The sequence below is a fragment of the Diplotaxodon limnothrissa genome, linkage group LG12 (assembly GCF_057381915.1).
Source record: "Diplotaxodon limnothrissa isolate DT_005_m linkage group LG12, D_limnothrissa_male_GT1.1, whole genome shotgun sequence".
Lineage (NCBI taxonomy): Eukaryota > Metazoa > Chordata > Actinopteri > Cichliformes > Cichlidae > Diplotaxodon > Diplotaxodon limnothrissa.
The window spans coordinates 25,486,455-25,501,783 of record NC_140607.1 but is presented as its reverse complement, the minus strand read 5'-3'; the positions used below and the strand labels follow the sequence as shown (position 1 = coordinate 25,501,783).

Genomic DNA, 15,329 nt, shown 5'->3' with positions numbered 1-15,329 from the left:
CTGACTTTTATTGCTATAAAAGCTAAATCCAAGATATTGACTCCAGCCAGAGGCAGCAGAGAAATCCTTATTTATTTTTTATTTGTTTATAATTGCACGTTGATTTCAGGAGTGAAGGCAATGGGTGCAAAGTTGCAGTGCATGCACAATAATCCAACGGGCGTCTCACTTTTTCCACAATGTCATCCAATAGACATTTATTCTGTATAAACAGACACAGGCACACACTGTTTGCTTAGTAGTGTAACATCAGGAGAATTACATCACATCTGCTCTGTTTCTCCCCCAAGGATCGGTATCTCCACTGTGATTAGCACCGGTGGTTATTATCATACTGGGTGGATGTTTCATTTTTGGGGATATATAGTAACCGATATCTTCTACGCTCCCCACAGTAATAATGAATCCTGGGGGGTGGGGGGATAGTACTGAGAATTTGTTACTTGTACTGTTCTATGTTTTGTAACCGTCTACTAAAGATCATTTATAGTAATGTGAATGTTTGTGATACAAACACACTTTGTCCTTAAAGGATGTTGTTTCTTATGTTTCTTCATTATCAGTAACGCTCATGAAAAGACCAACAATGTTCTAATCAGTGTCTTAAATGTGACAGCTTTCCTATCCCTTCAGCAGAATTCAGCTCATTACTATTTAAGTCATTATTTGGCGAGTTCAAAAGTATTTACGGCAGCAGGATGGAGTGCTGGGGACCGACTCAAAATAAACTAGAGTTGCTATATTCATTGTAATGAAGGGACATACAACAATGGTGGCCTGAGGAGAATTAAGCAATTTGTTTTGGTCTTTTTGTGGGGGTTGTTGGCAATACATGTACTATAAAAAGGGTTAATTAATGCAGTTATGCTAACTAACTACACAGGACTCACAAAGCACTTTATGGTTTTGTCGTGTTCTCAGGACCGATACATGATCCTTGGAGAAAATGGCTTCTTTGTGAACCCATCGGACTCAGTGGCCATCATGGGTGCTAACCTCTCCACCATCCCCTACTTCAGACAGTATGGCGTCAAAGGATTTGCTCGAAGTATGGCCACCAGTGCTGCCCTTGATAGGTAACACACACACACACACACACACACACACACACACACACACACACACACACACAATCAGTAGATGTAAGAAGTTCTATAACACCACCCACACTCTTCCTACAAACTCCTGCATCAGTCCAGTCTCCGGAGAGGGACGACACCCACTATGAATAAAGCTGTGAGATCACCCCCCCCCCCACACACACACACACCAAACACACACACACACACTTACTCACCCCCCTATAAATACTGTGTGTTATGTAAGGGTAAAGCTAAGCAGAGGGTGGTGAGTGAGAGGACGTGATCACCGCCAAAGTCATCTCCATTAACATTGTTCCAGCAGGAGAGATCCCGGCACAGCACCTCGCTGACGCTTCTGCAGAATGCTGCTCAAGGGAGCCGTTTGATGAATGATGAATCTACTATAGTTGCTAAAGACTATGTATATGGATGGCAGTCATGAAGTTTAGCTGTTTAAAATGTGCTACCTAACTACATTAAAACATTTAACATCCTGATTTAATATTTTATAAATAATAGACCTTATAGAAGTGCAAAGATTTCATCCTCCCTTTTAGTAACTTTCAACACAACCTCCTTTTGACCCCTGCCTATATTTATTTAATCTGACCCTCTACCAGAAGAAGCGTATAGGTGCATATTTATTTTGTGTCCATGAACTAGACACATTAAAGATGCACTAAAGTGAGGTAATGGACTTCCAAAAGCATTTGGACGAGATTAAGAAAGTAAATCACTATTTTCAATATTTTACATTATCCCGATGAAGTTACTCTTAGCTCAAAAGACTCCTTCCTAAAAGGGTACTTGATGAAGAGAGGCCTGTGGTGGGCAGTGATGTGTCACACTGTCTTCTTAAACCACCATGTGTGATTTAAAATCTAAACAGCATCCGTGAAATTTATTTCATTTATTCATGTGTGTCTTTATGTGTGTGAAAGAACTAATCCTTTACTGTGTGTAACTGCTGAAAGGCACATGAAGTGATGCTATTACCAACCCTGATCCATCTGGGTTTCACAGTTGTGAGAGATGCTTAGAGGCAGTAAGAGAAACAATTTTGTCATTCCCCCTCCTGAATGTGTAAGTTTGCTAATTTACAAAGAAATTATCTGATCCTTTCCTCATAAAGAATACCGAAGATGGGTCATGAATCTGTCTTCCAATATGACAGTAACCCAAAACATAACGCCGTAGCAGCACATTAAGGTCATGGAGGGGCTTAGATGCTAGTCCCCAGACCTCAACATTATAGAAAATGAGTGGAGGGAGCTAAACTTGTGAGTTGCCAAGCAGCAGCAAATAAATCTGGTGATCAAAGGTTTCTTCACTGAGTACTAAGTCATTTTTACTTTTGGATAACACTTTTTTCACTCAATGACATTTAAATCAATTTATAACTGTTATGTACTGCGTTCTTTTCTGGATCTTTGGTTGATATTCTGTCTCTCTCCATTAAAATGAAACTACAATAAAAATTAGAGAAGGATAACTTTTTGCGAGCAAACTTACAAATTCAGCAGGGGATCAAATAATTATTTCCCCATTGTATGCGAATTGGAATTTTACGTCACAGAATTGCTGGTTATCTTTATTTACATGGTGCTGTTGCACACTAAGGCAGACAAACACACAGACTGCATCCCTTGATATTGCACTACTCCTTGCCTAAGGTCATGTCTTATGATGTTGAGCCCTAATAATCACACTGAATGAGTTGCTTGAAAGGTTTGCATACACTGGCTCCCCAGTCAGCTTGGCCTCATCACACACATGCACACACACACACGCGCGCGCGCACACACACACACACACACACACACACACACACACACACACACACACACACACACAGAGGCTGATACCCAAGACACAAATGTCACATGTCCCACTGCAACCCTGAAGCGCGAAGCAATGCCTCCAACACACGCTTTTCAGTTCTTCTTCTAATATTATCTTTATCTCTCGTTGTCTACTTTCTGAGCACTTGCCCTTTTGTATTGATGATAGTATGCATTTATCTACTGGAAACTTTAATTTAGTTGGGAAGTAGAAGCAACCTTATAGATAATACTTAACCCACTGATAATATCATGCATAATAAACTGCATAACACAGGCTTTTGATTTTTTTCACGTTTAACATGATTTCACTTGATTAGTCTGACTACATCTGCAAATCTGTGATCACTTAACTGGTAATTAATGACACTGTTGCTGACCAGTGTCACTTTGTTCCACTCTTAGTTTCACAACTGCCGCTCGTATGAGCGTGACACGAGTTCGTCATGTCACACTCATGTTATGTATATAACGGCATGAACCTGATAAACTCGAGAAAGTGTTGAAGTGCTTAGTAGTGTGAAGTCGGACCCTGGAGTCTGTCCAAGTGTGGGCTGTTTTAGGAGACCGTGTGTATCTGTGTTCTGAGTGTTTAGACTGAGGTTCCCTCCCTGCTATGTGTTTAAAGTCAAGCAAACTGTGTTATAAAAGCTTTGATAAATGCGATGGTGTATATACTCTGTGCGCTGATGTGTATGTTAGTGTGTGTTAACAGAAAAGACAGAGAGAAAGTGAATGCAACTGTTTTCAGATAAGCAAAGGAAACTGACTGGATTCAGGTGGACAGGAGGCTGGATTTAAATCTATCACTTTGGTTGGAGTGTGTGCGTGGGTGATTTTATGTCTTTGTGCACATGCTATGCAAGACGCGGTGAGGGAGGAAGGGAAAGTGGGTGGGAAATGTTGGTAAAGGAAACATCTGCCTCTCTTTTCACAGTTCCAGGGATGGAAGGATGTAGGATTGAGCCACTGGTGTGCGTGTTACGATCATGAAATGTGAGCTCTTTTACTGATTAGCACGGCAAAGTAGAAAGGTCAAATATTTGATGTTGTGCTGTAGCTAAACAGTTACAGAAAGCTGTTAATGACCGTTGGCGTTGTGGTCATCGGGATTGTTTTTGTGCTGAGGAAAGAATTAGTAATTAAACCAAGCCACTAATTCTCTCTAGTGGTATTGCATGATGAATAAGAACCTAAAGTGATTAAAACCTTTACACAGTACCTTTTATATTTACTTTGACAGAGAACATTAGGAGTAATTGACCTCGACGCTGTGCCGGGTAACGCCATACAAGGCCACTTAAATCAGGTCAGGCAGGGAGAGCAGCATCAAGAACACAGAACTAGGCAGGCAAAGATAAACATTGCTCTAACAAGCACATTTATCGCCTGATTTACTATGATCGATAGCAAATATATTCTTGACACAGCTTTGCAAAATCCTAGAAAACTGTTTTGACATTATGTCACAAAGGTATGTTGAGATTGGCACTCCAAAATAGCTATGACCACTTCCAATAATTATGCTAAAATTAATTTTAAAGTATGTTCAGCTCTGACTTGTAGAGAACTAACAGAAAAATCATGGAATAAAATGCCAAGAGAGGAAGGTAGGGAGAGACAGATGGCTTCAGGGTCGGGGTGGGATTACATCAGGGAGTGACTCAAGATCCCGTCTTGTTTCCAGTGATTATGGACAGGTTGACAGAGAAGGATTCCTGTGGACTATGATGTTCACAGATAACATTGTGACTTGCAGTGAGAGTAGGGTGAAGGTGGATGAGGGACTGGAGGGGTGGAGGTGGAGGAATGAAAGCAACAGAATCTGTGTACAACTGAGACAGAGGAGGATGGAAAGGTGAATATACAGTATGTACTGAGTGTCAGGGGGGATTTATGACTGATAGTAGTAGTAAGAGTGAAAGGGGAGGGTTACAAGATGGTTGTAAATATATATATACATATGATATATGATATGTGGTGTGGCGATGGTAGTGCTGCCAAAAACAGGAGGCAGAGCTGGAGGTGGCAGAGCTGAAGATTCTTAGATTTTTGTTGGGAGTGACCAGGATGAATGGATAGGATTAGAAATGAGTAGATCAGAAAGACAGCTCAGATTAAGCGATTTGGAGACAAAGTAACAGAGCCAAAGTTGAGATGGTTTGAAGATCTCAGAAGATGGACAGTAAATGCATTGGACAAAGGATGTCGACAGGAGGAGAAGAATAAGATCACAGAGAAGAATGTGTGATTGCTAAGGATAGGGATATGGAAGCAAATGATCTGCTGTGGTGCCCCCTGAAGAGAGCAGCGTAAAGAAGAAGAAAAAGAAGTTCAGCGTTGAGTTCCGTGGCAGCATTATCAGCAATTAACATTGCATTTCTGCTTTGACTACTAAGGGTTATTGGTTCGGGTCAAGCTCAAGTAATGCTCCGGCATTGCTGCTCTTTTAGCCTGAGCCCTAAATCCAAACTGAGGCGTGAGGGTGCTGAAGGCTATGTTTGGTAAAATGTCAAGCCAAAGCCAAAAGCTGGCCTTATTTTACTTCACGGATGTAGAGAAACATCTTCACTCATTGTACCTTCCCCCTCCGCTGGGATTTACTGAGGTGCAAGATAAAGGTTACTTAGTGTGGGTCATATTGTAAGCGTGTGTGCAACAGAGGTTCCAGAGAGTTGAGATGAAGGAAAGTGGACATACCTCCTACCTGCTCAGTTATGAAATTTCTTTCCAGCTCTAATCTTGTCGGAGCAGAGCTTCCAAACCATTCAAGACAGACCTGCTCTAACTTTCCTCAACTGCAGCTCAGTGTTGTCACATCCTAGAATGAAGTTATTTAGCTTTGTTCATACATGCAAGGCTGGACTTGCTCATCGCTTCATGTATATTAGAAGATTAAATGTAAGTAAAACACAGACAGTAAACATCAAAATAATCAACATCCAAAAATAGAACTTCCTTAATACCCTAAAGAAGGTATTCACAGGGAAGGATAATATAGCTAATAATTGATTGATACTAACCATTTAAAAATACTGTATATTATGTGACCGACTTTAGATTCCTTGCCTGTAAATTGTCAACACTAGTGTGAGAAAATGAACTTTGACTGGAGAGCATTACAGTTTACGGCTCACACCTACACACGAGGGGATTGCAGCTCTAAATAGGCCTTCCAATTTCATTCCTTGTGTCTCCAGACGTATTAATCTGCCAGGTTTTTAAAAAAAAAAAATTTTTTTTAAAATCTCGTCAGAAGAATCCAACATCCCGGTTATCCTGAGACATTTTATTATATCTGTTTAAATGCACTTGTACAGTCATTCTAGCACTGTGTGTTCAAGAAGTTGTCTTTTAGTGGAACTGGAAATTTGATCTTAAAACCTGTTCTTGTTTGTGCTTTATCCCTGAGGATGTATGGATGTGAATGCTATGCATGGGTGTGTGTGCAAAGCTCTGTTGGTGCAATCATCAAACTTGAGAAAGCACGATTTGCTTTATTCTCACATTGTTCGGACGCTACATTTTTGCAACGTTGCATGAAAGCCGAGCACTGCTACAGTCAGTGTCAGTGCTTATGTTGGCCGTGGACGTGCCGTTCAAAACATCAAATGCTCGTCAGAAGTTCAGAGTTCCTGTTTTCTTTTAGGAATGCCAGTCTTTCCATTCCAGTACTTTCTTCCCCAGGGTGGGGGAATAAAGCTGGTTTACTCTTATTTGGTCATTTATCCCATCCTCTTGTAAACAGCTGCGGAGGGCACTGGGGGTTTTATGCATGTGTATATGTATAAAACCACTTAAAAATTTTGAAACTCACCCATATTCACATTTATAGTATTGCACCATGAACTCTCACCACATCCCACAGTACGAGCATTTGAGATGCTGGTATCCATGTATTTGTTCCCTTGGCTGCAAAATCTGTTTTGTTGGTTGAAATATTTGGTTCTGCAGTTTTTAGACTTCTCCTGTAAAGTGTTTATATATTATGCAATGATTGCTGTGGAGATGTTTGTTGCAAACTAAACATTAAAACTAAAACTAAACTAAGCAGGCTTGAGCTGGTAACTTTTCTAATAGGATCAAAGACCGAACCTTTTCTTCAAGCGATAGTTATATCAAGCTGTAAGCAAGAACGCAAATATTAAATTGTCTTAATCCTGCTAACAAACAAAAACATTTGTTGGCCGTAAAACCAAAAGTTGCGGAAATGGTCGAATGAAAGCTCAAGGCTCAAGTACCAATCAAAAGTCAGTGTCAGTGTGTCGATCCCCGCCCTCCCCCCAGTCTGAGTGGTAACACATCCTCTGGTAAGATGCTGAACCATGAGTTTAAAGTGCTGTATGAATGTCTAGCAGAAAGTGCTTTGGGTGCTCAAACTGAGTAGAAAAGCAGTGTATAAGTACTGATCCATTTAGCATAAAGTGTGCATTTTTCTTCTTATCGCATCACTGCAGTTCCAGTAAATCGATTAGTTACTCTCTATTTTGTAATCTGCAACTGGGAACTTTTATTAGACTTTCTCTTTGCTCTTTTCCACTTTGGCTCTTTGCACTCCCTTTCCTCCCACATATTGAACTGTTGGCATCTTTTTTCCCCTCCACGTGACCCCAACATACACATGTATTCACACACACAGACACACTCACGCGCACACGCACTCCATCTTCTCCTCTTGCTATGCTAGCACACGGCTGAGGTTCTAAGTAAACATGAACTAAAAGGTTAACTCACTTTGTTCCTACTCCCTTTGCCTTATTAAGTTATTGGATGAGCTGCTGGCAGATTGTGCTTGTCATACAGCATTTGGTTTGTTTTATTTCAAAGGTCAGAGTTTTTGTGTGTAAGCTAGTTTCTACATCAGACCTGGGATGTTAGATGTTAGATTTTATTAGATATTAGATGAATATATTGTGTGTATGTGAGCAAATACATCGCGTGTACAGGCAGTTTTTCTGACTTTTCTCCTCTGCGTGTTTGTAGGGTTGCCAAAGCAATGAAACTGGCCTTGTATGAGACTCCCACAGGCTGGAGATACTTCGGGAACCTGATGGATTCTGGGCGTTGTTCCGTCTGTGGGGAGGAAAGCTTTGGGACAGGTATGACCTAGCACATTCACTTACTATCCAAACAGAAAAAAGCACTGCCTTTATAAAGAGAGATTTGAAATTGCTGAATATTATGAGTACAGATCTCTACTGAATGCAAATGCAAGGCAGGATCAGCTGGTTAGATTGTGAAAAGAGGATCGCTCATTCAAATCCCCGGACTATCTTTGAAAATGTGAGTGGGAGTGGGAGTATGTGCATCCTTTCCCCTCAGCAACAACTGGTGCCTGCAAACAAAGCTGTCACTAGAGGACTGCAGTGGCCAGCAGCTGCTGCTGCTAAATGTGCAGCAAGAACTTGCTGAAACAGTCACCACCACCACCACAAAAAAAACCTTTACATTTTTCCCTACGATTTTGGTCTTTTTTGCTACTTTTGTCTGCCAATCGGCTACTATTATAGTCTAAGTTTGCCAAAAAAGCTGAGCTGTAAGAAGTCAACAAAATCCAGCCTAACAGGGTAAGACACGTGACACGTTATTACTTTGCACATTTACATTTTTAAGTAAGTCAAGTCAGTTAATATTTATAATGCTAGGGTTTGTTTAAAAGCTTTATGGTCATCTGGTTCGTAATATTTCTTGCTCTATTGTTTTGTTTGTAAGTGTTATTTTTAAAGACGATATTTTTTAATTTTTTGGCATTTTGGCCAATCCGACTGATGCATCGCGGGATTCATGGTTCAGTAGCTTGCTCAAGGATAATTCAACATGCAGACTGACGAACCCAATCTACTAACCTTCTGACTGGTAGACGACCAACTCCCCCTCCTGAGCCATAACAACCCCATCAGCTCAACAGCTCATTCCTTAGCATCCCAGCAAACATGGTTGAAGACCAGAATCTCCCTGGTCAAAACTGGCCGGGGTACGACGTCAAAAACTGAACCATAGATGGACGCATGTCACAAAGTTAGAAACATAGATCAGATTATTGTAAAGAAGAAATTAAATAGATTTGTCTTTGTTTTTTTTTGTTTTTTAAAAGGACAACTAATATGGCTTGCAAACGGTTTATCAAGTATTCCTGTATATTAGTTACTACTGTAACACTTTTAAGCTATTTATGGTTTTGCCCTTTTAAATTCAAGTTAATTTGTCGCTTGGTAACTTTAACAAATCGGACTCTTACAGTCGTCCCCTCTTTGTTCACAGTGTCCCTATTAAAAACTCAGGAATGTTTTCATTCTAATGTAAAATCAAATCCTCAGTGTGACAGCAGGTGGACTCAAACTGCAAAAGTTCTCTTGATAGGAAGTCTAACGAGGACATCCTGATGACGTTTGAGTGATACCGCCAACTGATGTCGTGGTAACCTCGGCGACCATGGTTAAGCTTTTATTTTGGAACTACTTTGCTTGCTGGGATGCAACCAAAAGACAAAACACTACCGACCTGTCACCTCTAAGAATAGGTGATCTATTTGTATGAGAGCTGGAATAATATCATCTAATAACCCTGGGTAAAAAACGTGATTTATAATGTGACTCCAGTTGTCACAACTGTAATTTTATTTTTATTTTTTGCTGGTTATAAACATGTTTATTTCTTATCTTTTCACTTTTTATTGTTCCTATTGTCTTGGAGCAACCGTGGCCACATCATTTCCTTAGGGGTTAATAAAGTATTCGGATTCTGATTCTGATCTAAACATGGGCGTCTGTGGGATTGAAGCACTCAAGTGGACATTACAGGAACTGCAGTTTCTGCCACTGTGTTGGCATCATTCCTGCTTGGTTCATTCCTTCCAGCTCTTTAGTAACTAGTGTGCTGTGTGTAATAATATTGATGACTGATGAGATTGCTTAAAAGGAAACAAACAAAAAAAGAACATTCAACTATTTATCAAATCATCATTTTCCTTTAAAGGTGAAAATTTCCCTATTCCGTTCTCTTCCAGTCTGTTCGAGGTCTACGTGTATAAGCAGTGCATCCTGCCTGCTCATAGCTCCATTCAGAGTCAACTAATAGATGAGAGGGCTGTGACCCTGACTGCATGTGTAAATAATCCCCATTCTTCTGCTATAAAAGGAGACAGGGGCTCCCTGAATCACGGCAACAAACCGACACTCCTCCAGTGGTAGCGTTTTGTGAATACTAATGCAGACACGCACTCACGCCGGAAAGTATAAACAATTCATAAAAATACAGACATGTATAGGCTTGCATTTTAGATGCGTGTCCCTCTTGCTACAGTCCGAACCTCACCCAAAGTTTAGTCGTTGTTCTCTAATTCCTTGTGACTTCCTCTGCTTCTTTTTCTTTCAACTACTCAACCCTTTGTATTCACTAGAGAGGACACATTTAACATTTTATAACTTGAAGTAAAAAGAAACACGCCAGTGGGTGTGAACAGAAGAGAAAAGACCCATGATTGTTGCAAACGGAGGAGAAGATGGCGAGCAAATCCAAATATGAGAAGTATCGAGAAGGAGGAGAGAAAGGGAAGGAGCTGAGACTCAGAGAGGACTATGGGAGCTTACTCGTTATCTATCCATGTAAGGCAAAAAAGCTCAGAGGGAGCCCTGGATAGTAAATCATCAGAGCTGCACACCACTCTTGCTCTCTCTGAGACACGCAGCAAGAACAGTGCTAATTTAGAGAGCTATGTCAAACTTTGTGGGTTTTATTGGTGTCACTTTGAAAACAAAGGCACATCAGGTTAAGCTTTGTTGACATAGATATTAGATGTCTTTTATTAGGTGTCAATCTCCGCCACCTTTTCTGTTAAGATGAATGACAAAGACACAGAGAATGAGGCAGGGACTTAACAATAACAACTGCCAGTTTCCTAATGTGCCGGACATAAAGCTTTAGGTTCTTATTTTTAGTGTAGATGTTGAGAGGAATAGTAAAACAGACACAGTACTGCTTTTTAGTTTTTATTTTCTTTCCGATTTATAAAATATATATAAATCCAGCTTAAAATAACAGCTCACTTTCCATTTAAAGCTCAAGCAGGGGAATGTAACACATGCTTAACCTCAACACATACCTTTACAGTGCAGCTGTCTCTGAGAACAGAGCGAAAGCTCCCCAGTGAAGGAGACTGTGGGTGTGATGCGCTCCTCTGTTTGAGTTTATGTTTGCTCTGGGCTGGCAGGAAAGATTGTTTGTGTTGCAACTTTTTGTACGTTTCCAAGAGCCCGAGGCAACTGTTGCGAATTGGATCTGTGAATGAATTCAGTTGAATGTTGTAGATTAAAATTAACCCACCATTATACAGTTACATTAATAATTGGTCAATACAATAAACATTCCCTTTAGTTAAACTGCAGGTGAAAGTATTGTTCCCTTTCTTTGATAAAGTAACAGTTCATAATTTTAATTCATTGTTACTGTAACAAGATTCAGATAGTAAAATCAAGTCGAACATGCAGCTATTACTAGGAGATGGTTAGCTGAGGTGTTATAAAAAATGAGAAGCTAGATAAAATAGCTAGCTTAACTCCAAACTAACATGTTTTTCCTACCTTGGTACCGTATATCTGGATTTAGTGGAAGTCCTGTGCTAGGTAATGGTACTTATGTAGGGCTTTTCTACTGAATTTGAGCCTTACATTCTACTGCAAAGCTCATTCACCTAATCATAGAAACCTATTCATATAGCACTTTTATCTATACCTTGAGACTGAGATTCAGCATCTTGTCCAAAGATAATTTGAAACGTATACTGGAGGAGCTGGTGACAAATATGCCAAACTTCAGCTTGGTAGACCACCTGCGCTACCATGTAAGCAACAGTGCAGAAAGTATAAACAACTTCTTATACAGACCCATGCTAACTGCTTATCCTTGTTTCTAATGTTTGTGTTACACTGAGCTAAAGGGCTAATCATAATTTCCAAAATTAAAATAACCTTCAATGTCTTGCATGAGGCCACATTTAGCTCCACTGCAGATTTTTATGGAAGTTTAGCCCCAATAACTAAGAGAAGTTTACACAGAGATGTTGAATTTTGCACGTTTTCCTTCTCTTCCAGGTTCTGACCACATTCGTGAGAAGGACGGTTTGTGGTCCGTGTTGGTGTGGTTGTCCATTATGGCAGCCAAGAAACAAGGCGTTGAGCAGATTGTCAGAGAACACTGGGCCAGGTTTGGGCGTAACTACTTCTGCAGGTAAACAGCTAAGCAGAGATGGGCAGTAACGCGTTACTTGTAACGCGTTACTGTAATCTGATTACTTTTTTCAGGTAACGAGTAAAGTAAGGGATTACTATTGCAAAAACGGTAATTAGATTACCGTTACTTTCCCGTAGGAACGCTGCGTTACTGCGTTACTAAAACCATGATTTTTTTTTGCAAGAATGTCTCATGACAGTGACGTAAGCGAGTGCAACGTTCGTGACAACAGCTGTGTGCAGATCAACAGTGCATCATATATTGAGTGCAGAGAGAGTATGAGCATGCAGCGTTTAAAGCGTGGAAGTACTGACCTTATTTTGAGTTTGATTCCATAAAAAGTGACAAAAACATTAGTGTCCGTTGTGCGTGGGAAGAAAACTTCTTTTTACAGCGAAAAAAAACCCCTAAACTTCCAAGCAAGCACCAAGTGCGCTAAGATGTAATGGGAAACTCACAGAGAAACTCGCGGATTCTTCCACTGACCGCTGCGGCACACCTGCACCAGGGTAAACCTCCGCCTATGCCACTCCTGCTTTACAGGTGAAAATAGAGCAACAGGACCGCTAATCTTTGATGTTATTTATTTTCTGCTGTGTTTTATTTGCATCTATTTGAAAGACTGAGTGTAAACACACACAAAAAAAATATTTTATGTGCTGGAATGTGCAGAAAATAAGTTTAAATGTTAAACAAATTTCTTCGAGTCAGAGAATGTTGCATATAATTTAATTTTTACTTGATGCATAAAGTTAAAAGGTTAAAACTAATAAAACAAGTTTTAAAAAGAGACGTTTCCATTTGATTACATTTTGTATGATGGATTATGTAGAAAAAGTAGAATTGGGCTGAAAGATCTATCGCTTTATCACCTCTTCAGGTTGTAAATCGTGTTTTAAAAAAGTAACTAAGTAACTAAGTAATTAATTACTTTTGAAAAATCAGTAATCAGTAAAGTAACGGGATTACTTTTTGGGGGGAGTAATCGGTAATTAGTTACTGATTACTTTTTTCAAGTAACTTGACCAACACTGCAGCTAAGTAATCAAAACATTGTGTATCTATTGAGGTTTCTCATGTGACGTCATGTGCACATTGCTCGAGATTCATCCGCTATATTATGGTGCGATGCAACCACACGTTGCTATTAAAAAAGGCTTATTCCCAAGTAGTTGATACTGGCTCCTGGAGGGTGATGTGGTATTGTTGTCAATGCGATAACTTCAAAATGAGACGATATATCATTTTCAAAATTATACCATGCAAACAGGTGCATGTACTAAAACTCAGGGGTCAGTTTGAATCTCAGTCACCTCAACCTTAAGAGGTCAGAGGTCAGTTTTTCTGAAAATCTTATGAATGCAATTTCTCAGAGCGAGTCACCTAGGATTTTGAAATTGATAACACATGTGCATCTACTAGAAGGCTAGGGGGCCGCACTGGTAGCCACAAGCATTTTCATGTTTGGTTTTCAATACTCGTAAACTTCTAGCCAAGCTGTAGTAAAACTTGACAAAGTGTGACACAGAAATAGAGACGATTTGCCTTCAAAGCAAAAGTTGTTCAAGAATCTTTTACTTTGAAAGTTAATGGTTCCTGTTTCCAGTTTGTGTTGCATTTTTACAGTTTCACAGCAGCTCAAAAAGTAGCTGGATGGTGTTTGTAGGCAAGCCTGTAACTTCCATTCAGACTACGGACAGCCCACGATGAGTGGTTGATAGATGATCACCGACTGGCCTCTAAGCTGGTGTGACTGAAACCTTATTCACTTGATCCTACAACGTCACTGTGATTGTCACACATCCAAAATAGCCTACAAGCTAATGCCATGTGGTTACCTCAAATCTTTTCTCACTCGTTTACTAGTTTTCGTCAGAACCTTCATCATGATTGTGTGAATACATGCTGACTAACTTCAGTAATAACTTCTCTTCACCTCGTCTTAGTCCTTACCGACCCCGCATATGCCTCGCTGGCTTTCACCTTAATCCACCCCCCTCCCTCCAGTCCTTCTCACTCGTTCTTATTTTAACTTCTCCCCTGTGAGAGGCACAGATAGCTGCCACAGTCAGTCTTCCCACTGATAGCTGCAGTAGTTTTTATGTTCCCACAGAGAGCTTCTCTAAACTGATGCTTGTTTCCCACAACACATAAAGTAGATGGACAGGTTATACAAGACGTGTCCCCAGAATCTCTGTGGTACATCTCTTGCAATTTAGAGCCCTTTTCGGTAACATAAGTAAGATGATGCGGCAAGAAAACTGAACGTACCTAACATAAGCAAACTCTCCCTTTTCTGCTTTCATGACCTCATTGAGTCTTACGTGTGTTCATAAATCTTGTGTGCATCTTATGATTGTCAGGTTTGACTATGAAGGTCTGGACCCACGTGCAGCCTTTTACCTAATGAGAGATCTGGAGGCAGTAATCTCAGACAAAGCATTCACCAGCCAGAAGTTTGCTGTAGGGGACCACATGTACAGCGTGGAGAAGGCTGACAACTTCGAGTACATTGACCCTGTGGATGGAACAGTGGCTCGAAACCAGGTCAGCTGCCAGCATAAGCACCCTGAAAAAGGAATTTTTTTTTTTTACAACAAATTAAACGTCAGCTTCCGTTCAGCTCCCACAGTGCCACCACCGTACCATATAAGGTTAATTACACACTAGGAGGGAATCCCAAGACCAATTTATAAATTGCACACAAGGGAAAAAAATTCTTCAAGAATTTCCCAAATATGGGATAAATAAAGTGTTTCTTATCTTATTGTGGCCCACCAAAGCAGCCAATGCTGGATGTTCTGACAAATGTGAAATGCATGTAGTGCAAAACTGAACATGGTGACGACACAGGCATCACTACAGGTGAAGGGAGCACAGGTCAACAGGAAGGCAGAGTTTAAAAAGCCCTGGCTAACTGGCTAGGTGTTTTACATTGTGACAAATCCCACTCAGCTAATCTCAGGACCCGCTTCAACAACGGAGAACAACATGTCAGGTGACGCTGTGTGAGGCAGGCAGGACTGGACCCAAAGTGCAGACTCACAGGCAAGACTGAACTTAACGAAATCTTTATTGCTGAATTTATAGATACATAACAAAACTGAGAAGGCTAAGGGCAGACACTAAACCGACATACAGAGAATTATCACAACGCTCAGGACACACAGCAAGAAGG

The 15,329-nt window shown here is 40.4% G+C and overlaps 1 protein-coding gene across 1 annotated transcript in view; it reads left to right on the top strand.

The window, feature by feature from the left end:
• The window catches only part of pgm5 (phosphoglucomutase 5), a 31,246-nt gene that overhangs the window by 4,735 nt on the left and 11,182 nt on the right, over positions 1-15,329 (top strand). The window contains exons 6-9 of the mRNA XM_085368420.1: positions 922-1,076; positions 7,907-8,022; positions 12,013-12,148; positions 14,515-14,698. Of these exons, the coding sequence (XP_085224546.1) occupies positions 922-1,076; positions 7,907-8,022; positions 12,013-12,148; positions 14,515-14,698 (591 nt within the window). The remainder of the gene's footprint in view (positions 1-921; positions 1,077-7,906; positions 8,023-12,012; positions 12,149-14,514; positions 14,699-15,329) is intronic.